The sequence below is a fragment of the Nansenia antarctica genome (assembly GCF_963989245.1).
Source record: "Nansenia antarctica genome assembly, chromosome: 10".
NCBI lineage: Eukaryota > Metazoa > Chordata > Actinopteri > Argentiniformes > Microstomatidae > Nansenia > Nansenia antarctica.
In genome coordinates, this window is record NC_137680.1 from 15986889 (window position 1) to 16014220 (window position 27332).

General features: G+C 49.3%; 1 protein-coding gene across 1 annotated transcript in view; it reads left to right on the plus strand.

Moving 5' to 3' along the window:
* Positions 1-27332, plus strand: part of vps13b (vacuolar protein sorting 13 homolog B) — a gene marked incomplete at its 5' end in the record, with an annotated part of 281095 nt that overhangs the window by 248180 nt on the left and 5583 nt on the right. The window contains 15 exon segments of the mRNA XM_080541013.1: positions 6072-6227; positions 8810-9073; positions 10919-11002; positions 11845-12020; positions 13744-13917; positions 16982-17189; positions 18249-18437; positions 19349-19495; positions 20808-21091; positions 21727-21854; positions 22188-22387; positions 23172-23290; positions 23619-24421; positions 25563-25739; positions 27034-27204. Of these exon segments, the coding sequence (XP_080397139.1) occupies positions 6072-6227; positions 8810-9073; positions 10919-11002; positions 11845-12020; positions 13744-13917; positions 16982-17189; positions 18249-18437; positions 19349-19495; positions 20808-21091; positions 21727-21854; positions 22188-22387; positions 23172-23290; positions 23619-24421; positions 25563-25739; positions 27034-27204 (3280 nt within the window).

The following is a 27332-nucleotide window of genomic DNA, read 5'->3' on the forward strand; positions in this document are numbered from 1 at the left end:
GTCTTTTGATTCGGCGTTGTATATATTCCTAGTAGTTCCCCCTTTTTTAGAAACGTTGATTCCCAGTGGAAACTCTTGCATCTCAACACGAAGGAGATTAATGTAATTGTCGTGTTTACGCGTGATTTTGCGCTCTTTGCATTGTGTTTGTTTTCGCATTGTAAAGTTCCCGGACCATGTCAATGTGTGAGTGGTTAAAGAAACACGCTAATATCTAAACTTGCTTTTGGTTTTTTTTCTCCAGTGGAGTCGAGTGTGAGTGACAAAGTGTGATTTTCTCTTTCATGATTCCATAGTCCCTAGTCCTAGCCCTGGTCCTAGCCCTGGCCAGTAGCAACACAAGGACCTATTTTGTAACCTCATAAACATAACAAATAGTGCTAAAGCACCGCTGTTATTTTTAGACCTCTTTTTTTTTTTTTTTTTTTTTTTTTACCATTATATTTCTGTTAACGTGCCTCATTTTATTGGCAGCCCCCTACAACACCGCTCCACTGTAAATACTTCAACACCTGGCCGGCGGGCCAGCTCCCTTCATTAAGCCCTTTATTAATGGAATGTTGTAGTCAGGAGGGGTGTGTGTGACGGAGCAGTGAGAGAGAAGAGAGAGAGAGAGAGAGAGAGAGAGAGAGAGAGAGTGAGAGAGAAGAGAGAGAGAGAGAGAGAGAGAGAAGAGAGAGAGAGAGAGAGAGAGAGAGAGAGAGAGAGAGAGAGAGAGAGAGAGAGAGAGAGAGAGAGAGAGCAGGGTTCCATCCAGAGGACTGCTCCACCTGTGGGGGTTGTCGACCTGACGTATATTACAGTACAGTGGCGGTAATGCCTGGCCCTTAACCACCTTTTTCTCACGAGCACTTGGTTACCCCTTCACCTCGCATGACACAGCCGAGAGGGGGCCTGTCGGCCCGCAGCCGTCACTCTGCTCCTCGTCACACCGAAGCGGAGCGGCTCTGCTTCCAGCTGCAGGCGCTCCGGGAGCCCCCATGCGCCCCTGCAGGCGGCGAGGTGCAGCGCAGCCACCGTACGCACGAGAGCGGTGCTCTCCCAACCCCCCCCCCCCCCCCCCAGGGATGGAGGTCGGACAGGTTGATCGGCTTGTTCTAAACAGAAGAGTCGTCCTCAGTCGGAGCCAACCTAGTCTTATACCTGTAAATGTTTTCAACGTTTTTTTTTAGGGGATGTACAATGGGTTGTTGTCGTTCACCATGTTCGTGTACCGTGTAACATGCGAATGGGGGATTTTTCTGTAGTCTAATTTACATTTTTGACATTTCGGCGGTTGTCCGTTGTATTTTGTTTTTCACTTGAATTCTGAGGTTTTTATTATACCAACCGCCGGCCTTTTTTCCCCTTCGCCCCCACCGTACCGAGGGGGTGGGTTTTGGGGGGAGGGGGGGGGCGTGCGTTGTTCCGTGATAGACTTCAGTCAACCCACAGCCTTTGGATGCTCCTGAGGCTGAGCTCAGTGGCTGTCAGACGTGCGGTCTGGGAGGGAGTGAAGAGTGGTCTCCTCTCCTGTCCTCCCCTCTGTTAGTCTGCCTCTAGTAGCCCTGGGGCTAGGGTGGGGGGGGGGGGGGGGGTGCTGGGGGGGGCCGGGCCTTCACAGAGGCTCACACAGCGACCACTGACTCACTCACTCCCCCCCCCCCCTAGTGCGGTTTCCGTCCTCAACACACAGACAGTGCTCCTTTTGTCGGTATCCCCTGCCACAGACACTTGCAGCAGGCTGGCTGGGCTCCGTGCTCTAGGGCCAACGTGTCTAGGATGCCACGGGTACCGTAGGCCTATGGAACAATGTTTGTTAAGCATGAACCCTGCCCCCCTCCCCCCCCCCCCCCTCCTCCATCCAACCCCCCTCCATGTCTCCATTGTTGACCACTAGACCCACACAATGCATTCGCTCTGAACTTTCTTCCAACTCTAAAACCGCTTTATTAACTTGCAAATCTGGACTTTGATGTCGGGCTCCTCTTGTTTTGAAGAGCACTGAGACTGAAGAACGTAGCAGACAGCTGTTAAAGCCACTATAATCCCCTCACATTACACTGGTAACCCTTCAGCGCTGGCATGGATACTACAGTGTCTGCTCTCTCTCTCGCTCTCTCTCTCTATTTCCCCACCCCTCTCTCCCTCTCTCTCTATCTACCTCTCTCTCTCTCTCTGTCTCTCTCTCTATCTACCTCTCTCTCTCTGTGTCTCTCTCTACCCCTCTCTCTCTCTCTCTCTCTCTGTCTCTCTCTCTCTCATCCCCAATACAACCAGGGGGGGGGGGGGGACATACATAGTATTTCATGTCCTTTGTTGTCTCTGCTAGAAGCTGTTTTTCATTAGCTAGGTGGCTAGCTCCCTGGACCCTTAGTCACAAGACAATCAGAGCTCTGTTTTCCTGCCGGAGCAACAATCCCCCTGCACAACAATGCATGACAACAGGCCGGCCTGTATGCTTCCAATTTACCACTCTCAGTCTGAGGAGCCCAGGAATGGCAGTAATGGGGCAACAACCGCTGCGGCTTTGCCTTGTGTTCCACTGGGGACCCGGGGAGCTCTGATTATACGCTCAGTGCGGACAGACACTTAATTTGCGTTCTGCGCACCTAAGCACATTTCTCAACTGGGGGACAGTAGACAGTTGGTTAAAGCGGTCGTGTGTCTCTTCCTGTGTCTGTCTCTAAGGAGTGGTATGGTAGTCATAGGTGTGTGTGTGTGTGTCTGTGTGTGTGTGTGTGTGTGTGTGTGTGTGTGTGTGTGTGTGTGTGTGTGTGTGCCTGTGTGTGTGCCTGTGCCTGTGTGTGTAGCAACTGTTACTAGCAAATTGTGAGTGGACTATAATTTAGATGCAATCAGATGATGAATTTGATGCATTTTCTTGATAGAGGTTCTCATGTGAGGTAATACCCTTTATTCATCAGGAAGTTGATATTCAGTCATAGTCTATGTTATGACTGACTGTTGGTTGAGGATGTTTTACAGGAATAATAACGTGTAATATTCTGATGGGAAACATGATGCAATATGGGGTCAGCAGACACATTTTCAACTGGGGGACAGTAGACAGTTGGTTAAAGCGGTCATGTGTCCCTTCCTGTGTCTGTCTCTAAGGAGTGATATAGTAGCAGTGTGTGTGTGTGTGTGTGTGTGTGTGTGTGTGTGTGTGTGTCTGTGTCTGTGTCTGTGTCTGTGTCTGTGTGTGTGTGTGTGTGTGTGTGTGTGTGTGTGTGTGTGTCTGTGTAGCAACTGAAATTGTGAGTGGACTGGTTTAGATATAAGTACATATAACTCTTTCCCATTGGAGTCCTGAAGCAATCAGATGATGAATTTTCTCACAAGATGTTTGATACAGGTTCTCATGTGAGGTAATATCCTTTATTTATTAGGATGTTGATATTCGGTCATAGTCTATGTTATGACTGACTGTTGTTCTCATGTGTTACAGGAATATTAATGTGTAATATTCTGATGGGAAGAATGATGCAATGGTGGGACAGTAGACGTGATGGCGGTTCTGCTGGTTAATTGACTCACCGGGGCAGATAAATTACAGCATGGGTGGTGCTGCTGAATGTGTCAGACCCATGTGTCTGGGTTCTGTCTACGTCGCCAGGGCAACAGACAAATATGTGGGCCCTACCATACCTCAATAACAGGAAGGTGTCTTTCTGAAAGTGGTTGAATTCATACAGTCATATCTTTCGGTCTGTTCAGATTCCAGGGTAGTCATATGTGACCGGTCCATCTCTGCTACGTGATAACCTTGAAGTTCTTGTAGACATATAAACATGCAGATGTTGCTTGTTATATGAATATGGGGCTCATCTTATGAACAATGCCTTTCATATTGAAAACAGCATTTGGAAAGAAGATATTAGGCCTAGACATTCAACAAAGTCCATCAGCTGTGAAGTATGTGAAGCGTCGTGGTCACAAGAGAGGCGGTAAAGCCCCTAGTGATGTCAGACTGCGGCGTTTGGGTCAGAGATGGTCATGGCGGTTATGTTACCATTAGGGTTAGACATGGTCAACCCTAACCGTAAGAATGGATGTCTAATTGTCTCCAACCAGACACAGTCATACATTCTGTCGTAACTTAGCTGCTAAACCAAGCCAAATGTAAATATATCCCCGGTAATTTGGAGGAAGGTGGAGTGATGGGTCTTAGATTTGTTTTGAAATCCGTCTCATTCAAAGATATACTACTTCAGGAAACCATTATGAATGACCAGACAGTTGTTAGTCAGTGAAGGTGAAATCCGTAGCCACTAGACAGAGTTCTTGTAAAGGTTAAGATTCCAAACTTGACTGATTTACTGAAAAATATGATGATGGCTGCACCCAAATGACTGCCTCTTATTTCATTCAGTGTACTTTAGATTATTGGATTTATCTGTGCTGTCTGTTTCGCTGTAGGCAGACAGCAAAACATGAAAACAACTGCTCAAATGTCAGTAAGTGGGTAATAAACCCAAATAGACCTCACCCTAAACCAAGGCTACAATCCAGCTTCTCACTGTTTGTCTTTAATTGTGAGTCACAGTGAGCCTCATTGGCCATATTAATGGACCCACAGATGTTGTGTAGGAGCGAGGCTTTCTTTCCTCAAAGGCATTGGCTCTTTTTGGAATGACTTGGCTCCGTTTCTAAAGTTAACCTTTGGGGTGAGCAGAGAGAAGGCGAGGCAGCCAAGAGGACATGTTGTACATTTTTTATCAATGTCGCTGCTGTAACTCACTCATTGGCAGGCCCTTTTTTTTCTCGTTTTTCTTGTTGTTTTCCTACGTGTCCAGTTCAGTGGTGTCACTGTTTTTGCCGCTTGGCTCGACGTTTAACTAAAACAAGAGCGGCAGCGGCCATTTGAAGTCTGAAGGGAGACGTTATTATGGCTTCCCCCCCGAAAGGTCAAGTTTAGCCACAGGCGTGATAAAGTGGACCAGCGGAGGGAGAGGGGGTTTGGAGGGGAGGAGGGGGGCGGGGGGCTATTGAAATAACAAACCTGGCTCCCCAGATGGGCCTGAGGTGCGGTGCTCCAGTCCTCTGCGTTGTTTACACCACTCTGCCACTTCCCGGTGAGTAATTCCACATCGGGATCTGAGAAATTATGTCATTTCCACTTAGAGAACAGAGCGAGGGAGGACGATCTCCAAAAATTGAATTCAGGCTTTGATTAGCCGTGTTATTGTAACAAAATATGTCTTCAAAAGAGTCCGCAGTCTGAAGTTCAGAAGAAACCGAGAGCCCTGACCAGGGTCCCCTCGTAACTTTGACCCCCTGGGTAATTTGTTTTTCTTTACAGATTGGGTAAATGTTCAGCACATTTAAAAGAACGACCCAAGTGTAAATCTTCAAAAACGCTTTTCAGGGTTTCAACCTGGCTCCTTTGGGAGTGTTTTTTTTTTTTTTTTTTTCTCCCTCTCTTCCTTGTCAGTTGCTCATTCCTTTTATTTTCAGTAATGTTGGCAGCAGAGCCAGGGCAGTCAGAGGTTCACGTAGGTGGAAGGTCGGGAGACGTGCCACAGGGAGAGTCCTTCAGAGAGCCCTCCACATATTCATCATCCTGCTCCTGTTCTGTCCTCCTGAACTCTTGATCAGGCATATGGTTTGAAAAAGACACTTCCCTTCAAATAACACGGCACTCAACACAGCAACGAGTGATTTTCTTCTACATGAATGACCTCACATTTTTTCTTCCAAGCGTACTGTACTCATAGATATTAGAAACTCTCTTCATCCACCCTCGCATTGAAACCGCCTTTGTGGATGGATATGAAGATGTAACCATTATGAGCCAAAATGTCTGTCTGTTATTTAGACATTAGGATTACAAGCAGAGCCACATGAGACAAGTAATGGGCTTCCAGATCAGCTGCTTTTCACCAACAACTTTATTGTGTGTGACCTAGCCTAGCTAGAACCAGCTCCAGGCGTTCAGAGAAGTTCTCAGTCCCAGTAAACAGGAACCCTCTTTTCTCCCCAGCGATCTTTTAAACAAAGACCATTTTTGTTTACTTGCCATTTTTGCACTGGCATAAATAATCCAAACAGCCAAAAACTCCATGTTGTGTTTGTGTTGTGTCCTGCAGCTGCTGCACATCTGCATCGAGGGCTGGGGGAACTGGCGCTGGTCGGAGCCCTTCAGCGTGGACAACGTGGGGACGCTGCTCAGGACCATCCAGTACAAAGGACGCACCGCCTCCCTCATCATCAAGGTGCTCCAGATCAACGGCGTGCAGAAGCAGGTACAGGAAGAGGCGGGGCTTGGGGTCTCCATGACCACTTCCTCCTTTTTTTTCACACTGTGTCTGTGTGTTCATTCTGTGTTGAAGCCTGTCTTATTAGAAGTTGCTTTGACCACATGTGCAGTACTTTATCACTGGGATCTCCGACGCCCCAGCCCATATGGGTAACCTCAAATTAGATACAATGCAAAACTGTATTAGTCCATCTGGTACAATAGAATGATGATGAACGACAGATAGTTGGAGGACCAGCGGATGGGTTCCAGCTTCATGTGTGTTTCCTCCGGCTGCTGTTTCTCCACGGTCAGTCCACAGATCTGGCATGTCACATGGTTCTCGTGTTTGGATGAGCACCTTTTAATCTCTCGCCTTTGATGGTGTTTCACAATGGAGGATCCAGCCGATCATCTGACGTCTCTATTCTGTTTCACATTACCGTTTCTACAGTACGAACTCTGAAAACCCCTAGGGCGATCCAAAAATGTTCGCTTGATTCTTGAAAAATAACAGGAATATTTGTTGTCTTTAGCGAGATTGATCCGTGTTAACGAAATGTTTAAATAAAACAGGACGTTTTACACCAGCGGACTAAATCTGGTAAATCATGTTTGAATTTATCTAAACACACCAAACGTTTGATTCCCCCAAAAATCAAGATGCCATCTAAGAAATGTGGGGACGCTTTGTTATGTAAACATTGTCAAGTGTCACACATGTCTCTCTCTCTCTTGAATGCAGACGAAACAGAATGGCCCTGCATTCCTATCTAGGCTGCTCCATGCAAGGCAGACATCTTGTTCTCATTGGGCTCAAATGATAGGGTATGAGTCTTGGTCACATCCAATTCACAACACAAACCCGAAGATTGTGACAGCGGCTTCAACAACAGAGGATGTCTCACTGCAGCAGAGCGTACCTCATCTTGTTTTGTTTTGTTTTGGGGCTTTCTCACTGTCACACTACTGTATTCTCTTCCTCGATTTGGGGGTTAGGCCCCCTCCGTGTTTCCTCCCTCAGCAGATTACTGTTGAAAATACCCCTCGTATAAAATACACACTTATCATTTATCGCACAGGGGGAACTTCTATAACCCTTTTTTTTTTTTAAAGGGTCTCTGTGTTGATAGACACCATGGCTTTAACACCATGTCACCATGATTGGAGGTGACCACAGCCAGATTCTTCAAGGCCGACCGTAGTAGGGAGATTCCTTCACGGTTAATGCCTCTCGAGTACTCCTCGTGTGGGAGAGGCTGGAGACCCGAGGCCGCGCTAGTATCCTGTCTGTCCGTCCGCCCGCCTGTCTGTCAGTGTGGCGGGTTGGTGCAGGTTCAGGTCTAGGCCCGGGTCCCGGGCCCGGGGTGGTGACGTGACCGAGGGCCTGTGAGAGAGAGGAGGACATAAAGAGATGATTGATGAGCAGAAAGAAACTTCCCTCATTAGGGGGCCCGGCCCCCCCTCCCCCTTCCTCCCCTCCCTCCCCAGGCTCATTATCGCCGTGACGACCTCGGAGAGCCGCACACAGAGAGCAGCGCACTCTGGGACAGGGTGGTGGAAACAATCAATTCTGAGCTCAATTAGAAGCGTCAGCTCCAGATGAGCGCTCCCCTGATGGCTCTGCTGTACAGAGAGAGAGAGAGAGAGAGAGAGGATGGAAAAGCCATCTGACTGCCAGAACATTGTGCTGCAGTCTGGAGTGATAGACGGTGACCCCAGAAAACCATCAGACGCTGGGGGAGCAGTCAGGATCCATAAAGGGGGGGCTTTGATAATACCAGAGACGATCGCAGAGCCCTTCGCCGAGCGTACGAGGGACCGTGCGAGACCCTGTTACTAATTTAGGTGGCCGAGGTTGAACAGACACGCATGATCAAACTTTTTAAATATCTTTTTCTTTTTTTTTTCAGGTGATGGATTGTGAGATTACATGTAAACGAGAGGATTATCTGCGCAATGTCTTAAATGGCAGAAATCTGTTGAACATTAAACCTGTACTGTACATTGAGGAGCATTAAAACAGTGTGCCTTCTCTTCTCTTCTCTTCTCTTCTCTCCTCTTCTCTCCTCTCCTCTCCTCTCCTCTCCTCTCCTCTCCTCTCCTCTCCTCTCTCTTCTCTTCTCTTCTCTCCTCTCCTCTCCTCTCCTCTCCCTTCTCTTCTCTTCTCTTCTCTTCTCTTCTCTTCTCTTCTCTCCTCTCCTCTCCTCTCTCTTCTCTTCTCTTCTCTTCTCTTCTCACTCTTCTCTCTCTTCTCTTCTCTTCTCTCCTCTCCTCTTCTCTTCTCTACTCTACTCTCGCTTCTCTTCTCTCTCCTCTCTACTCTTCTCTCCTCTCCTCTTCTCTTCTCACTCTTCTCTCTCTTCTCTTCTCTTCTCTTCTCTTCTCTCCTCTTCTCTCTCTACTCTTCTCTCTCTTCTCTTCTCTTCTCTCTCTACTCTTCTCTCCTCTCCTCTTCTCTTCTCTCCTCTACTCTTCTCTCCTCTCTTCTCCTCTTCCCTTCTCTTCTCTTCTCTCTCTTCTCTATGCCCACTTTTTTTTACCGTGTCTCTTCCACGTCTGTGCTCCTCGCCCCTCTCCTCTCCCCAGATTGTGATCTGCGGCAGGCAGGTGATGTGCAGCCACCTGGGCCAGGACATCGACCTGCGGGTGGTGCAGCACTACGTGGGGCCTGACAGCCAGACGGTGGTGAAGGAGCACGTGGACTGCCTGGAGGCCGGCAGGAAGCTGCCCAGCTACGTCCTGGAGGACGCCGAGATGACGGAGCTGTGTGTGAGGGCGCGGGGGGACGAGGACTGGTCCCAGGACGTCCGCCTGGAGAGGAAGGAGAAGGGCAGCAGCTCTGTGGTGCAGGTGAGGAGGAATACCACCACCACCACCACAACACACACACACACACACACACTTGCACACGCACAGACACACACACACACTTGCACACGCACAGACACACACACACACACACACACACACACACACAGACACACAAACAGACACACACACATACACACACACACACACACTCTCACACACACACACACACACACACACACACACACACTACTGCTATGTGTTTGGCCTGTGGTTGCTAGACCACCAACAGAGACCGGATTCTCTTCTTCACACAGAGGGGTGTTCTCCTGGGTGGTCACTGGTCACGGTGGCAAAGCCACTGTGTTTCTATTCCGGTTAAATAAAGACGGAGATCTCTCTCTGTGAGATATGTGTTCAAAGAGTTCCTCCCCGAGATGTTGAGAGGCAGAAAATACAGTTTACAAACTCCCATAGCAACGTAAACCATAGACAGGAAACACAAGATGATATGTGGGCATAGAAGAGCTTTGAACCACTTTCACATTTTACTGATGTTCTCCAGCTTCCAGCACTCTCTCTCTCTCTGTCTCTCTCACTCTCTCTCCCCCTCCCCCCCTCTCTGTTTCATGTTGTGAGTGCGGCCCTGCTGCTTCTGTGCATTTGTTTGAACATCTCTGACTGCATTCCTCAGTCAGCTGTTATCTCTTCTCGTTAGCAAAGTCATTCATTACACATCTGATGAGTTGGCTTTGAATTAAAGAGCGTGTATGGTAGCTGAATCCCGCTCCAGATGTATCTCCCTCTCTGATCCCTCTCTCCCCTCTCTCTGTCCGGATGCTCTTCTCTATCTGTTAATCCCTCTCTCAAAAACTCCCCCCCCCCCCCCCCTTCCTCCTCCTGCTCTTTGTCTGTGATTGTACTGTTCTGCTCTGTCTCTGTCTCTGGCTCTGTATCCTGACAACAGCCACGTCGGCCTGACTGGATCAGTGGGTGTTCCAATGGGTGATCAGGCTAGCAGTGTCTTAGCAGGGTGATGTTTGCCAGCGTTTTTTAGGCCAGAGTCGGAACTGAGCGTTCATCGTGGCTTCATTATTTTGTCCCTAGTAAATGAAGTCCCAAGTCGCCTGTAAATTACAGAAATGTGTAACAGGCGTTGGCATCTCAAAGGCTTTAACAAGGGGTGAGGGTTAGAGGGGAACAGCACCATTAAGAGCATTAAGCATTCAAATGGCACATTTTTCAGGTTTTAAATCTTCTCAGATCGTACTGGCTGTAATAGCCTGTTATCCAGTGGTAACAGTTAAATGGTCATTTGACTACCCATTCGATGGTGTTTGAGTACCAGAGCTTTGGGGGGAGATTTTCTTTTACAGCTTCCCAAATCCCAAGTTGGGGACAAAACATGATAATGTGTTTCCAGGCTATAAACATGAAGACACTGACAGAGGCGAGGACACTTCAGTCACTAGAGATGTCCTATTACTGAACATCCTTCCAATAAAACTGGGTTGATATTGGCGGACTTCGACGTGTGGGAACCGTTGACTTGACAAATTCTTCACTGAAATTTTAATTTTGACAATTTAGCAGACACTATTATCCAAATCGACTTCCAATTAGCGACTACAGGGACAGTCTCCCTGGAGTAACTTAGGGCTAAGTGCCTTACTCAAGGGCTCATTAGTGGTGGTGTTCCCAGGTGGGATTTGAACTCATGATCACCAGTCTAACTATCCACTAGGCCACCACTTCCGACACAAACCATCAATAAGAAACATGAGATTTGTTGAATGTTATGTTGTCATTTTCTGTGCTATGCTATCAGGGTACAGTATGTCAGAAGGGAATATTGCTGTGGAGGTATATCATTTCCATCTTTTGCAGGTGCCTTGTTACAGTGGCTCCCTGCTGTATGTGTGGTGCACCCTCATCACCATCGAACCGGACACTCACATGCAACAGAGAGTGGTGAGTACCCAACCATACCGTGTGTCACTCGTATGTAATATATCTCGGGTTCGTTTTTTTAAACTGTGCTATTTTTGCTATTTTTGGTAACAGCTCCACAGCATCGCTCAGATTCACACCCGCAGTGATTATAATAGGCTTCTCCCTACCGCTTCCCCAGAGCAATGAGGAGAGTGTGTCATTGATTAGCACTGAGCACGCAGGACACACATGCACGTACAGCCATTGGGAAATGGAAGGGAGGGGAGAGGGGGAGGGGGAGAGGGGGAGATGGAATGGGTCTGTTTTCCATGGGGTGAGCCCAGGCAGACAGACAGCAGCGCAGGGCGATTAGAGTGATTGCGGTGGAGAGAGAGAGAGAGAGAGAGAGGGAGAGGGAGAGAGAGAGAGAGAGGGAGAGGTTACACAAAGAGCTGGTTCCCATCAGCACCCACCACCACCACCACAGGAGCCCAGGAGAGGCTGAGGGACACGGGGGTGGAGGAGGGGGGGGGGGGGGCTGCCTTGTTCTCCTACCACCTCCACTCCTCTATGGAGCTACAAGCAGAGCTAGGGATTCATACTGCACACCTAGTGTATACACACACACACACACACACATTGTACAATTGGCAGCAGCGTTGTGGACATTTACGGTCACATTTATGGTCACCATTCAGTTGGAATGAAGTCCAAAGCGTTGTTTTGGACGACCGCTCCCACCGGTTCTTTGCGGGTACAACAGCATCTTGACTGGTTCCCAGCCGTCCAGATGGGGGGTCGAGGTGTTCGGTTTACAGTGTGTGTGTGTGTGTGTGTGTATGTTTGTGTCTCTGATGGCCGGTGTGTGTGCGTCCTCCCAGGTGGTGTTCAGTCCGTTGTTCATCATGAGGAGCCATCTGCCCGACCCCGTCATCATCCACGTGGAGAAGAGGAGCCTGGGCCTGAGGGAGAGTCAGCTGATCCAGGGACAGGGACACGAGGAGCCCATACTCAACACTGAGGCAGACATCACACACCATCTCACCTTCCAGGCCAGGTAGTAGACCAGCCCCCATAACCCACCACCTCACCTTCCAGGCCAGGTAGTAGACCAGCCCCCATAACCCACCACCTCACCTTCCAGGCCATGTACTGAGTCTACACCAAGCCTCACCCTTATACAGCCCAATGCACAGGTTCACACACAGGACAGCAGCAGAGTGCACTCTCCTAGGGTGTGGTTTGAGGTCCAGAATGCCTTCTAATCATCATGATTTATTCTCTGAAGGCCTCTCATTGCACAATGTAATGTTCAGCTGTAACAGTCCAATGCGCTTTTAGAGTGTTATTATGTCATAATACATGCCATTACAAACGCCGCTGAATGAAGTCAAAATGTTTTATTCCTCTGTTTTGCAAGGGGAAGAGATAGACACTTACTCAAGCACTATCCCGGCATGCTCTCACACCACATTTTAATGTCTTTTAGCCAAAATGGAGACATCAGCCAGTGGAATCCGGCTTGTTTTTGAGAAACACGCAAGCTGGCAGCGTACTCTAGACACAGCTCTCATTCCAACATGTCAGGTTCGGGGCGTAATTGCACCTCATTTAGATAAAGCTCTAACAGAGTGCAGGTTTTTGGCCCCCGGTTGGCCAATGAGCCGTGTGTGGTCCGCGAGTGGCCTGGTGAGAGACATGGCCTGTGGCCTGTGCCAGTGTGAGTGTGACACGCAGCACTTCATCATGGGCAGAGCCCGGCACATACATCACTAGAGCAGTTATTCTGTCCCACTCAGTCAGTCTGTCCGTCCATCAGTCAGTCAGTTAGTCAGTCAGTCAGTCAGTCAGTCCAACCCCCATAACCACTCTAGCAGAGAAAGCCTTCCTCTCACAGGGAAAAAAGAAAGCTCAAACACACACAATTGTCTTGTCTTCACGGATTTGTACCCACAATCCACAGTGTGTGTTTACAATGCGTCCCCTGCCTAAACCGCCACTCACCACACTCCCCCGTCCCCCCCACACTCCCCGCCTCCCCCCTCTCAACTCCAGGGCCAGTCTCAAATGTTCACTGGTCACCAGCTCCTCTTTCCTTCCTGCAATTAGGAATAGTTGTGGGCTCTAATGGGGCGGTAGACATCGGAGCTGTGGTCGGAGAGAACAGACAGACAGACAAGTTAACCATAACTGTTGTGTCCAGCTTTCATATCTGTTGCGCTGGGATGAAACCACATATAAGGCGAAACGAGAATCAGAAGCCTGTAAGAGTTCCCCCAGGACACTCGGCTGAAATGAAAAACTTCCTGTCATCACGTTGTCCCTCTCTTACGTGTTTTCCAAGTACATAGCCCCACTTTCCGTTTATAGCACAATGGACTCTATTAATAAACATGGCCGACTGCCCCGGGATGGGCCTGGTTGGTCCATAGTGAAACTGGATGCTGCTTGTAGATTAGAAGCCTTAGAGAAGAAGTTTACCGAAAGCCACAATTGACCAGTGTCTGGGGTTGAGGGGATCCAATAGGATTATTTACTGCTGCTTACATTAGAGGTCTACTGTCTGAGCGTCGAACCTGCAGAAGAAGAACGGCACTTCAGGAAAACACGGGAGGCTCTCCACTGCAGGGTTGAAGAAGGGTCAGTCCAGCTGAGAGACTCACTGACAGGGGCGATGTTCTGTAATACTGTGTTGTGTAGAAGGAGACTCAGATAACTGTGTGTACTGCATGAAGACCGCCATGCCGTGACTGACAGGATGTGTCTGTGTGTCCTTGCAGGGAGGAGGAGGACGCCTCCCACTGCGCCGTGCCCATCTCCACCAGCCTCATCAAGCAGATCGTCAACAAAGCCTCTGGACCAGAGGACAAGCAGGAGCACATCCTGGGCTTCTTCTACGGCCTGAAGAGCTCCAGCCAGCCCCCCTGGCCCTACGTCAGCAAGGACTCTGACAGGTAGGTTTCAGCCCAGCACAGCACAGCACAGTTAAACACACCCTCACAGCACTGACCCACACTGTGGGATCTTCACATGTGCTACTGTATGTGAAAACCACCGAGTCTTTCTCTAACAAACTCCAATCGTAAAGGCAAAGCCCTGCAGAACATCAGTACATTTGTCATATTCATCATCATTATCAGTCCTCTCTTGTGTTTTATTGTTAACAGAAGGTTTTTGACTTACTGGCCATCGGCCCGTAGATGAGCGTGGTGGTGTCCAGCACGTTAGACAGGAAGTACTGTCCAGCAGTGACAGGCGGGGGCGGGGGGGTTCTTTTTACATGCAGGAGTTTATTGTGGTTGTCAGTTGTTCGTGCCACTCTGAGCGAGGCAGGCCGGGGGTCTGTGTCTGTTTTCATCTTGGCTCGGGGATCCACCGGATCTGAAAGGGAAACAATCATCTGTGGATCAGCTGCCGGTCCGGCCTGGAAACACAGGAACCGCAAGGAAAACACAGAGAAAACAAGACGAGAGCACCAGGCCCAGGAGCACTGGTAGTGGTCGTTTACTTGCCACACAAGAGAGATGTCTGTGTGTGTGTGTGTGTGTATGTGTGTGTGTGTGTGTGTGTGTGTGTGTGTGTGTGTGTGTGTGTGTGTGTGTGTTGTGTACACAAAAAATAGTGCTGACCTCTCACCTCCCTAACGAACTGTGATATCTTTAAATCACGATCTTATGTTTGGTTAGCATTTATGCTGTTTATACTGGAGCAGTTCTAACAGGCAAACATTTACAGTATGATTTCAGCATTATTTGGTAACTGAATTACAGAGTACTGCTTATGAGAACAGCCTCCACTCTCAAAGAGGAGAGTTGTGCAAGAGTGTACTTTAATGAAAAAAGGATTTCTTTGTTTACTCTTTGTTCACATAGTAAAACTGTGACATGTAAGACAATGCAGAGCCATCCTTCAAAGCTTAGTGAGGATCCTGCTGTTGCCTTCCTCCTCCAGACCATAGATTTAAACTGTCATTCTTCCACAGACCCATTTTCTCACACACAAGTGATGGGGCCTTGCATTTAGTTAAAGCTTGGCACATCTCTCTCTTTGTGTGTGTGTGTGTGTGTGTGTGTGTGTGTGTGTGTGTGTGTGTGTGTGTGTGTGTGTGTGTGTGTGTGCGTGCATGCGTGCGTCTGCATGTGTGGGTGTGTGCGTGCGTGTGTGTTCATGCGTGCGTGTGTGGATGTGTGGGTGTGTGCGTGGCTGCGTGCGTGTGTGCGTGTGGGTGCGTGCGGGTGTGTGCGGGTGTGTGCGTGCGTATGTGAGCGCGCAGTGCGTGTGTCTCTCTCTAGGACACTGGGAACCGTCTTTGTCACAAAGAAATCACATCTTGATAGCACACTCACACACACGGTCTCACAGGCATTGTTACAAAGAGAATCCCAGTCTAGGCATGTCGGCCATATGTCTATCTGTGGTTCCATAGCTGCACTGCTCTCCTGTCCCCCTGGAGTTGCTATCTGGTGGTTTGGTGTTGAATTACTCTGTCATTCATTACTTTCTCCCCTGTGATCCAGACTTTATAACAAAGCACAAGGCCAAGGCACATTTCCCATGGAAAGTGGCAGTTTGTTCCGAGCCCAGAAAACTGCCACTGCCGGCAGAAAAAAAAAAACTGTGATCAGAGGATTATTAGCACTGATTCGTACCTTTTTTAAACACGGTCAGAACTCGGAGAGCAGCGAAAAATCCACCAATTTAATTAGTATATTTTTCCTTGCGCAGATAACATTTATACAGTGAGCTGTTTTGACGGAGGTTCAACTCTCGTACGGGAACCCGCTCTCTTGGCTCCGAGTATCTAAATATGTGTCTTTGGGGGCACGGGAAGTTGAAGTGGTGCATGTTATTTTTCTCTGTTGGACTTTAATAGGAGAGAAACACCTCAATAATCGTTAAGCAAACATCTTGTCGCGGTCGCGGTGGTGCCGAGCCCAGCCGCCCCGCTGGAAGAGGAGAGTGCAGTTTTGCGGCTGTCAGAGTTCACACTTCCAAAGCCTGAACTCTGCTGGCAGTGCTGACAGAAGCTGCTGAGCACATTTTCGTTCAATTACCTTTTGGGAGTGCAGTAATATGATTTATGGGCCTTCGCACTTTCCTGCCCCTCACCTCCAAGGTCCTGCAGGCAAGCCCCGCTACATCAGTTAATGATAGAAGAATAACTCGGGGAAACTGATGTTTTTGGACCCGTTTCACACCAGAAAAAGTCTTTAAGGTTCATGAGCGGTACCATTAGAGGGGGGTTCAGTTAGTTAAAGCTGGCATGTAAAGCAGGAGGAGTGGGATTGGGGTGTTTGTTGATGCTTCGTGACCTTTGACCCTGTATGTGTACGACAAGGCTCTTTCTTTAATCTCCCACGCATCTGCTGCTCACAAGGAAATGTTTGGCATGGGATGGCTGTTGAATGAGTGGTTTGATGTGTGTTTATGCCTGTGCATGCCCATGTGCGTACCCAGATGCCTATTTTGATGTTGTTTGTTCTGTGTTTAGATCTGCATCAGTTGTTTGTGTACAGTATGTATGCTTTAGTGTATTTTAGTGACACGTGTGCCTGGTTCTCCTGTTTTTCTGGCGTGTTAATGATGCTTTGCATGGTGTATGTGGTACGTTAATTGTTTGTTTGCTGGTAATTGTTTGTCTTAATGGTCTGCCAGCCGTTTTTGAATGGATTTCCGTGTCTGAGTGTGTTACAGATGGTCTGATTGTTGTTGATGGCGCATGTGCGTGCCTGTGTTTGTGTCTGTGTATGGCAGGTCTGTAGTGTGTGTGTGTGTGTGTGTGTGTGTGTGTGTGTGTGTGTGTGTGTGTGTGTGTGTGTGTGTGTGTGTGTGTGTGCGACATGTCAGATGTGCAGTATGTGATGGTGTGTGTGTGTGTGTGTGTGTGTGTGTGTGTGTGTGTGTGTGTGTGTGTGTGTGCGCGTGTGCGTGTGTGTGTGCGTGCGACATGTCAGCTGTGCAGTATGTGATGGTGTGTGTTTGTTTGTGTGTGTGTGTGTGTGTGTGTGTGTGTTGCAGGTCTGTGGTGGAGACCCTGGCCCAGTGGGACAGCCCCATGCAGGTGAAGCTGTCTGCCTGGAAGCCGGGCCTCAACACCCTGCTGATGGAGCTGCTGCCCTGGGCCCTGCTGGCCAACCACTCCCACTGGGACCTCTGGCTGTTCGAGGGGGAGAGAATCGTCCTGCAGATCCCTGCTGGGAAGGTCATCGTGCCCCCTAACTTCAAGGTCAGTTTTCCAACTCTAAGTTAGCCATAACACCTAGCGTTATCCTTAGTTCTCCCTAACCAGGCACACCTAAGGCCTTAACCACGTCTGCCCTTCAGAAGGAGGTGTGATGTGTTTTGATAACACTTAACATCGAGGTCACCTTTGTAAAGGGTTTATAAATGGTTTACAATGAGTTAATAAATCACTTATAATCAGTTTATTATCCAATTCTAAAACATTTTACAAACCGCTGTAAGTCTAGATCGTTATTCGTTTAGACTTTGATCTTATTCGTTCAGACTGATTGATCTTCTCTCATTGCTTGCCAAATAGGGAGCTTGTAATCAGGAGCCATTAATGCATTAATTAATGCGTTCTAAAAACGCTTTGAAAACCAACCCTAAAAACCACCGCCGCCGCCAGCGCTAAGTGAGAACGCAGCCTATCAAAGGGCAAGGGGGCTGACACGCTTCGGCAAAAGGAAACAAAATAAAAAGCCGTAAATGTGTAATAGCCTGTGAAACAGAAACAAATAAAGCATTGTTTCCATAGCACCCGCGATTTATTAGGTAACGGCAGAGAGGAGTTGGCAGCGCGCGGTCCGTCCCAACGCGGAGGGCTTTGCTGGAGCCGTGTTTATCTGTCGGAGGGAGCAGGGAGGATCAGGGAGGAGGAGGAGGAGGAGGAGGAGGAGGAGGCCTGGGAGATGTGTGAGGTGCACACCCTCAGCCTCCTCAAGCCTCCTCCATCCCATCATAGTTATCCATCAGTATAAACGTCGGAGGGTGAGATACGATTGGGGCTCCTCTGGCACGGCTTATAAAGACAGCCAGGCTCGTAATATGACATATTATGTCACTTCACTTCAGAGAGGGACATCCCCCCATGTGGAGAACAATGGCCGGTGAGCCCACACCAGCGTTTGAATCACACATTGAACGGTTTAACCAAGTAATCCCAGATTTAGCCATTTGTCTTCTTGAGACACGACCCGCAGATTGATTTGACTTTTTTGACAACAATTTTCTCGCGTTCTCTCTTTCTCTTTCTCTCTCTCTCTCTCTATCTGTGTTCCAGGAGGCGTTCCAGATCGGCATCTACTGGGCCCACACCAACACGGTTCACAAGTCCACCGCCCTGAAGCTGGTCCACGACCTGACGTCCCCACGCTGGAAGGAGGGCCCCGGCTCAGACGTGGTCACCCTGGACGAGGAGGGCTACGTGGAGGCAGAGGTCACCCTGGGAGCCTCGCCTGGCAGGCAGAAGGTCAGTGGACCAACCGGCCCTGAACTCCCCTATCCTATCCTACTGTTAGACTAGCATACTAGCATACTGTTAGACTAGCATACTAGCATACTGTTAGACTAGCATACTAGCATACTGTTAGAATAGCATACTAGCATACTGTTAGACTAGCATACTAGCATACTGTTAGACTAGCATACTAGCATACTGTTAGACTAGCATACTAGCATACTGTTAGACTAGCATACTAGCATACTGTTAGAATAGCATACTAGCATACTGTTAGACTAGCATACTAGCATACTGTTAGACTAGCATACTAGCATACTGTTAGACTAGCATACTAGCATACTGTTAGACTAGCATACTAGCATACTGTTAGACTGACTGTTCTACCTAACCTCACACTTTATTGTATTTTCCAGAATATATCACAGGTCCAAACAGGACCAACAAAGAACACACTTAAATATATCCCCCATCCCCCAAATACCAGACATATATATATATATACATACAAACATTATACCTAGCCAGACATCCATAAAAGTAAAATAAATAACACAAACAAAGAAGTGATACTACATTACCATGCTGTCAGATGCCATATCTTCAAAAAAGGTTAAGAAAAGTTGCAGAATAGTGAAGAATTTCCTAGTAGATCCTCTAACAGTATATCTATCTAATCTTCTCCAATTTAATATGGTACATTGATGGTCCATATGGTCCTTGATAGAGTGTGTTCACTTTTGATATCATTAAAGATATTTGGAAAATATTGGTTTCCAGACTGTATTACAAAACCAAGTCATGATTTTGTAGGTTAGCTAGCTAGCTAGTAACGTGAGTATCTAACTACAGGCAGTCATCTCTTACTAGAAGCAGGTAGAGACCGTGAGATGTCTGTGTGTGTGTGTCTGTTCCCTCTGCAGCTGTGTCAGTTCTGCGTGTCGTCTGTGGTGAAACACGGCATCCAGATCCTGCAGATTGAGGACAAGACCATCCTGGTGAACAACACTCCCTACCCTGTGTCCTACAGACCCCTGCTGACAGACCACGCCCTGGGGGCTGCAGACCAGGTACTGAACACACACACACACACACACACTCACAGACCCAACACACACACACACACACACACACACACAGACCCAACACACACATACACACAGGCACACACAGAGACACACTGGACACATACACTAGACACACACACAGACCCAACACACACTTACACTCCTCCCTTCACCAGCCCAGTGTGTGAGGTCTCCCAAGTCCCTAAGCCCAGCACACTCACTTAACACTCTGTGATGTCAGCTTCAACACTTTGAGGGAGACTTGTGTGACCTCTCAGGCTGCAGCCTTGCACCTCGTAGCAGTAATGGGGTGCCGGGGTATAACCCTGTGTGTGTGTGTGTGTGTGTGTGTGTGTGTGTGTGTGCCTGTGTGTGTGTGCCTGTGTGTGTGTGTGTCTGTGTGTGTGTGTGTGTGCCTGTGTGTGTCTGTGTGTGTGTGTGTGTGCCTGTGTGTGTGTGTGCCTGTGTGTGTGTGTGCCTGTGTGTGTGTGTGTGTGTGTGTGTGTGTGTGTGTGTCTGTGTGTGTGTGTGCCTGTGTGTGTGTGCCTGTGTGTGCCTGTGTGTGTGTGTGTGTGTGTGTGTGTGTGTGTGTGTGCCTGTGTGTGTGTGTGTGTGTGTGTGTGTGTGTGTGTGTGTGTGTGTGTGTGTGTGTGTGTGTGTGTGTGTGTGTGTGTGTGTGTGTGTGTGTGTGGCGTAGAAGAGCCTCCGCCTCTGGGGGAAAGGGCTCACGGTAGAGAATAAGCAAGCAAAGCCGTTTTCCATCAGATCATGTTGCTCCCCCTGGTCCCCACTCAGCTATTTTCACCATGTGGCAATGGCACTTCAGAGGGACATTAGACAAACACCAATAATTGGATGCAGGTTTCCCTTTCATCTGGTACGTGTCCCCAAGAAAAACGCGGTGATGCCATTTAACGAGCCTTCAGATCCTCTTAAAGAAGGATGGCAGGGTTTGCCAGTTGCCACTAATTGTTTGAAAAGGACCTTAATTTTTTTTTTAAAAAACGCAGTGATGGGCTCAACAATAACACAGACCACAAACAACTGTAGGAATGCCTTTCTAGTTGGGTATTCATCATGCTTAGTGTCTAATCCCCCCCCGTACCCGACTACTCACTGCTCACGGCCTGCTAAACCCAGCACAGCATGGTGCCTCTGCTACCAATTTAACCCTAATCTCAGTGGGACAAAGAGGAGAGAACCCCCCTTCGGTAGGGTAACTAACTTAGCCTCCTGTCCTGTCTCTCTGCTACTCTCTCTCTCTCTCTCTCTCTCCTGTCTCTCTGCTACACTCTCTCTCTCTCCTGTCTCCCAGCCCTGCAACCTCCCTGACACAGCGGTCTTCACCCTGGCTCCGGGAGGGGATAAGGCGGCCCCCAGACCCTGCTCCGTGCCCTGCTGGGACCTCCTGAGAGACGGCCTCCCGGGGGAGGTGGAGTCCCCTCGGCCCGTCAGACACATGCTCTTCAGCTGCCTGCCCGAGACGGACACGGGGCCGCCCGGGGCCTGGAGCCTACCGGCCCCGATCCGAGCCGACTTCCCCAGACAGAGTGTGGCCGTGCCTGGGGAGCCCTGCGCCCGCGGCGGCCTGAGCACCAGGTGGGTGAAGCGGAGCGTCTCCAGTCCCAGTCGCTGCCTGGGAGTTACTGCAGGGCAACAGGCCCCACAGGCCCCTGGCGGCACGGGACATAAAGCAGAGGGGCTTTGGTGGTCACGGCCTGTTAACCGCCGGCGTTGAAGCCCAGAGAAATGCCCTCATCCTTTCCACTGTCTCTTACCCCCTTCTCTCCCCTTCTTCTCCACTCCTCCCTGTCCCTCTCTATCTCTCTCTCTCTCCCTCTCTCTCTGGTCTTCGGGGGTGGCCCAGGCACAGTTATAAGATGGCTGTTTGGACAGCTTTTGGTATTACAGCAAACACACAGAAAGAGAGTCCTCGTAATTGGCCCCATGAGTGCATGGTTTTTATGACGTGATTTTTTTTTTTCACAGATACTTGTGTTTTGTTCATTTTCATTGGCCAGCTGCGTTCAGCCCTGTCCATGCTGCTTGTCCCCAGGCCTGGCTTCAATAAGGGGCTCTGCCCACGGGCGCGCCTCTGGAGCTCAGTGGGGGACGGGTGGGTGGGGTGTGACGATGGGAGAAGAAGGGGCGTGTCTGTGTGTGTGTTCTGCTTGTGGTTGGTGACGTGACGCAGCGTTTGTTTATGCGGTTGTTTGTTTGTTTGTGTGTTCTAGGGCCTTGGTGCTGACGTACCAGGAGCACCTGGGGGTCACGTACGTCACCCTGGACGAGGACCCCTGCCCCCGCATGCTGCTGCACAACAAGTGCCCCGTCCCCCTGCTGCTGAAGGAGACTGTCAAAGGTACGGTCTGACCAACACACACACACATACATACACACACCTATTCTCTGACACCCAACACACAACAGAATTTCCCCTTTTATTATACTGGTCTCTAATCTCTATCTATATATCTGTTACATACCTCAAGACCTATTGCCCTTGTTCTGTACATATCATACTGTACATATCATAACTGTACATATCATAACTGTACATATCACATTGATATTAATCTAATCTAATCTTACCACCGGCTGCTCTTGACATTCTAGCGACTAAATCTCCACCTTCCCAAACCTAACCTGTGGACAGTGTCTCAACCCTACCTATCTGTCTCCTCTGTCCTCCCAGAGACCCCCAGGACAGAGGTGTACTGCCGCCCCCTCCCCGCCAACGCCTCCCTGCACCACGAGCTCTACCACCACTCCTCCAGCTTCCCTGACTGTCGGCAGAGAGAGGCCCTGCCCCCCCTGCTGCTGAGGACCGCCCCCGACCCCCAGGCCACCACCGAGTGGACCGACCCCATCGACATCAACTGCCCCGGAACACAGGTGACACCCGACCCGCCGCCACTACACCCTCACCACCACTAGGGAGCAGTAGCGAGCCCCTGGAGTCTCCTGCGTGTTAAGTGCTACCATCAGACAGTGAATAGTCTCCCTCTCCCTCGGGACCAGACATTCCTCCTCTGTAACCCAGACCCTTCTCTCCGCGGGCGACCCCGGCCGTCGTGCCGTGAGGTCAGCCGGGGTGGTGTAGTGTGTGTTTTGGGTTGTGTCTGCCAAGGCTGGGGGTTCAGGGAGGGCGTCTGGCTCGGGTTCCAGGCGGGGGTCACGGCGTGACCCCTGGCAGGGTGAGGGTCAGGGTTATTGTGACTGCTCGGGTTAGCACTCAGCGGGAGCTTCCTGTGCCTGGGAAGACTAGCTGCAGGCAGCCCTGTTCAGCCCTGTTCAGCCCTGTTCAGTCTGTCTGCCACCAGAACAGAGTTCACCTCCACACTGTAACATGATGGTGCTCATTCAGGTCAGCGGTGTGAAGCTGAACCCTGAGGCTCTTTAGGGACACAGACAGTACTAGATGATATAGGCATGCACACAGAGCACATGGCAGGTTTCGTGCGTGTGTGTGTGTGTGTGTGTGTATGTGTGTAGGAAACCTATATATCTTATTGAATATAGGCATTTATATTGGTATTGATATCCACACGATGTGTATTATTGTCTTATTTCTGATGTGTGTGTGTGTGTGTGTGTGTGTGTGTGTGTGTGTGTGTGTGTGTGGGTGTGGGTGTGGGTGTGGGTGTGTGTGTGGGTGTGTGTGTGTGTGTGTGTGTAGGTGGTGTTCCTGCCAGGCTTCGGCTGCCTGTACGTTGACGTGGTTCACCAGAGCGGCACGGTCGTCCTCACCCTGGCACCAGAGGGCAGCGTCGATGCCGTCATGAACCAGCACAACAGGTGACATGTCAACAAAACTACACAACAAAATGAGTGAAAATATGAGGATGAGAATGTATTTTCGTTTTATTAAACACATTGACTATCCTATCCTGGAGCTAATGAAAACATACCTCATCAAATGTATTCCTATCATTGTCCCCGGCCTAACAAAGGATGTCTGCGGCTATCATTCATGCAGTCCATACATGTAGTGTCATTTTCCACCACAAGAGGGCAGTGAAACTCTACACTGAGCTGACCTGATATATCTTCTTTTTTTTTATCAATGTTTTTTAATTTAGAAAATAATTAATGTAGCTCTGTCATGTATGGATCTGTTTCTCAGGACGTCAAGTCAGAAGCTGGCCTTCAGGGTGCTGCTCAGCGAGACCAGCGTGGCGCTTTGTGATGACATCACCAGCCGCTCCGGCTCCGTGGAGCTCCTGAGACTGACTCTGTCCAAGCTGCTGCTGAACCTGGCCCCCGCCGACCTGGGAGACCCGGGCCTGGCCGCTGGGCTGGCGGAGGCTTGCGTGGTGGAGGTCCACTGTGCCAGCCTGCAGGTGGACAACCAGCTGTACAACCGCGCCAGCTTCCACTTCCCCGTGCTGCTGTGCCAGGAGCAGAGGACGGAGCCTGCCCCCTGGACCAGGGAGGCCAACCCCACCGTGTCCCTGCAGGCTCTGGAGGAGTACAAGAGGGACTGCTTCCTCCAGCTGGGCCTCACCCTGGCCAGGGAGGGCTTCGTGGTGGACGAGGTCACCTTCCAGCTCAAACCCGCCCGCGTCTACCTGGAGGACACCTTCGTCTACTACATCAAGACCCTGTTCCACACGTACATCCCCGACACCGCCCTGTCCAGGGGGAAGCTCAGGAGGGCCAGGGAGGAGCCCGGGGTCCCCCCCCTCCTCCCCGAGCACGTCCGCCAGTCCACCCAGGCCCTGGTGCACCCCGTGAGGCTGCAGAAACTGGCCATCCAGCCCGTCAGCCTGCTGGTCAGCATCCACGCCTCTCTGAAGCTCTACATCGCCTCGGACCACACGCCCCTGTCCTTCTCCATGTTCGAGAGGGGCCCCGTGTGCACCACCCCCCGCCAGCTGGTGCACGCGCTGGCCATGCACTACGCCGCCGGGGCGCTCTTCAGGGCCGGTGAGTCAGTCAGTCAGTCAGCCAGTCAGTCAGTCAGTCAGCCAGTCAGTCAGTCAGCCAGCCAGTCAGTCAGCCAGTCAGCCAGCCAGCCAGTCAGTCCCGCATTCACACCTGGAATGACCACATTTATCCCACTGTATGTCACCCGCTCACTCACCCACTCACTCACTCATCCCATCTCTTGTATGCAACAGGGATAGCTCCAGGTCTGTTTAGATGGCCCGTGGAATTACGTCCGTTGCAATCCTCCCTCCAGTTGCGCCCCAACGGGCTGTTACCCACACATGGTATCATTTAACCCTGTAACTTCCACCTCAGAAGGCCCAGTTCTGGCTGGCTGCGTGCTGGTGTCTCTCGTTAGAGCCCATGTTTCTGCTCGTATTTTATCGCATCACGTCGGCCTGTTCTTTTTAAAAAAAGAATCACCTGAGTCATGGGTTATGGGGCTCCGCTCCTCTGAGCTGCTGCATCCTGGGATTGATTTAGCTCTCCTGGATGGTCTGTCACCATGACGAACGCTAGTAAACATCACCTCCCCGAGAAACGTTTACGCTTCACAAAACCGCGATGGAAGTCGTCTTAAAAGAGACCTGTTTAAGCCAGAGGAACGCATCATTTAGGAGAAAAATCGAAAAGAAAAAGAGCGCAATCTCTTTACACAACCCGCTTCGAAAAAAAATATCTGTATTTCATTTTTGTGATGCAGTTCACAGCATATAAATATCAATGAGCTGTGCCATCTATAGCACATATCAGGAACATGAGAGAGGTGAGATATTAGAGGGCTATAAATCCAGCCAGGGCTATAACATATGATTTCATGCAGGAGTAGGCGTGTACACTATAGCAGCAGAGCTTTTACAGTAGACCCAAATGGAGCTCAATGGAAAGTTAACACAGTCATAAACATGTGTAATTATCAAGTCCCCCATGGAAAAGTCCCCCAGCAGCCATACAGGCTTGTAAAGCTGTGTACATTGTTTATGAGAGTGGGAGGGCCGCCCTTCACAGGCCAGGCTTGGCAGGTACAGTAGTGCAGGCAGGCGACGCGTACTCTACAGAGGCCTGTGTGTGGAGCTGTCTCACAGGAGGGCTGTGTCCTAACGTGTGTGTGTGTGTGTGTGTGTGTGTATCCTCTCAGGCTGGGTGGTGGGTTCTCTGGAGATCCTGGGCAGCCCTGCCAGCCTGGTGCGCAGCATCGGTAACGGCGTGGCCGACTTCTTCAGGCTGCCGTACGAGGGTCTGACCCGCGGCCCGGGGGCCTTCGTCAGCGGAGTGTCCAGAGGGACCACGTCCTTCGTCAAACACATCTCCAAAGGTACCACTGTCTCTGCAGGACGGTCCCCTTCCTAGGGCCCTCTTTGTGTCATTGTTGGTGAGTGGCTTATTTACAGCCAGTCACAGAGGGGCTTTGTGTCTCCCTCAGATCTGTAGTAGTAGTAGTAGTAGTAGTAGTAGTAGTAGTAGTAGTAGTAGTAGTAGTAGTAGTAGTAGTAGTAGTAGTAGTAGTAGTAGTAGTAGTAGTAGTAGTAGTAGTAGTAGTAGTAGTAGTAGTAGTAGTAGTAGTAGTAGTAGTAGTAGTAGTAGTAGTAGTAGTAGTAGTAGTAGTAGTAGTAGTAGTAGTAGTAGTAGTAGTAGTAGTAGTAGTAGTAGTAGTAGTAGTAGTAGTAGTAGTAGTAGTAGTAGTAGTAGTAGTAGTAGTAGTAGTAGTAGTAGTAGTAGTAGTAGTAGTAGTAGTAGTAGTAGTAGTAGTAGTAGTAGTAGTAGTAGTAGTAGTAGTAGTAGTAGTAGTAGTAGTAGTAGTAGTAGTAGTAGTAGTAGTAGTAGTAGTAGTAGTAGTAGTAGTAGTAGTAGTAGTAGTAGTAGTAGTAGTAGTAGTAGTAGTAGTAGTAGTAGTAGTAGTAGTAGTAGTAGTAGTAGTAGTAGTAGTAGTAGTAGTAGTAGTAGTAGTAGTAGTAGTAGTAGTAGTAGTAGTAGTAGTAGTAGTAGTAGTAGTAGTAGTAGTAGTAGTAGTAGTAGTAGTAGTAGTAGTAGTAGTAGTAGTAGTAGTAGTAGTAGTAGTAGTAGTAGTAGTAGTAGTAGTAGTAGTAGTAGTAGTAGTAGTAGTAGTAGTAGTAGTAGTAGTAGTAGTAGTAGTAGTAGTAGTAGTAGTAGTAGTAGTAGTAGTAGTAGTAGTAGTAGTAGTAGTAGTAGTAGTAGTAGTAGTAGTAGTAGTAGTAGTAGTAGTAGTAGTAGTAGTAGTAGTAGTAGTAGTAGTAGTAGTAGTAGTAGTAGTAGTAGTAGTAGTAGTAGTAGTAGTAGTAGTAGTAGTAGTAGTAGTAGTAGTAGTAGTAGTAGTAGTAGTAGTAGTAGTAGTTATATTATTAGTAGTAGTAGTAGTAGGACTAGTAGTAGCATTAGTTTTATTAGTGTCTTGCAATCACGGACAGAAATGTCACACCAATTCAGATAGATGGCTCGTATTTAGTGGCTTGTAAATGTCCAGAGAATAGGTGAGACCTCTCCCCTCTCCCCTGTGTGACATTACTCCACATACAAGACAATGAACATGTGTCTCTCTCTCAACAAGTAGAAGTCATCTTAACACTAACTACCCTCTTCTCCTCCCACAGGGACCCTGACCTCCATCACCAACCTGGCCACCAGCCTGGCCAGGAACATGGACCGCCTGTCCCTGGACGAGGAGCACTACACCAGGCAGGAGGAGTGGAGGAGGCAGCTGCCTGAGAGCCTAGGGGATGGCCTGAGGCAGGGGCTCTCACGCCTGGGCATCAGCCTGCTGGGTCAGTGTCCTGTATATAGTACTATACTGTACATCAGCCTGCTGGCCCTGTTTTACAGTGGTCTCTCTTGTGGCCTGGGGTGGTCCAGTGGTCTCTCTTGTGGCCTGGGGTGGTCCAGTGGTCCAGCA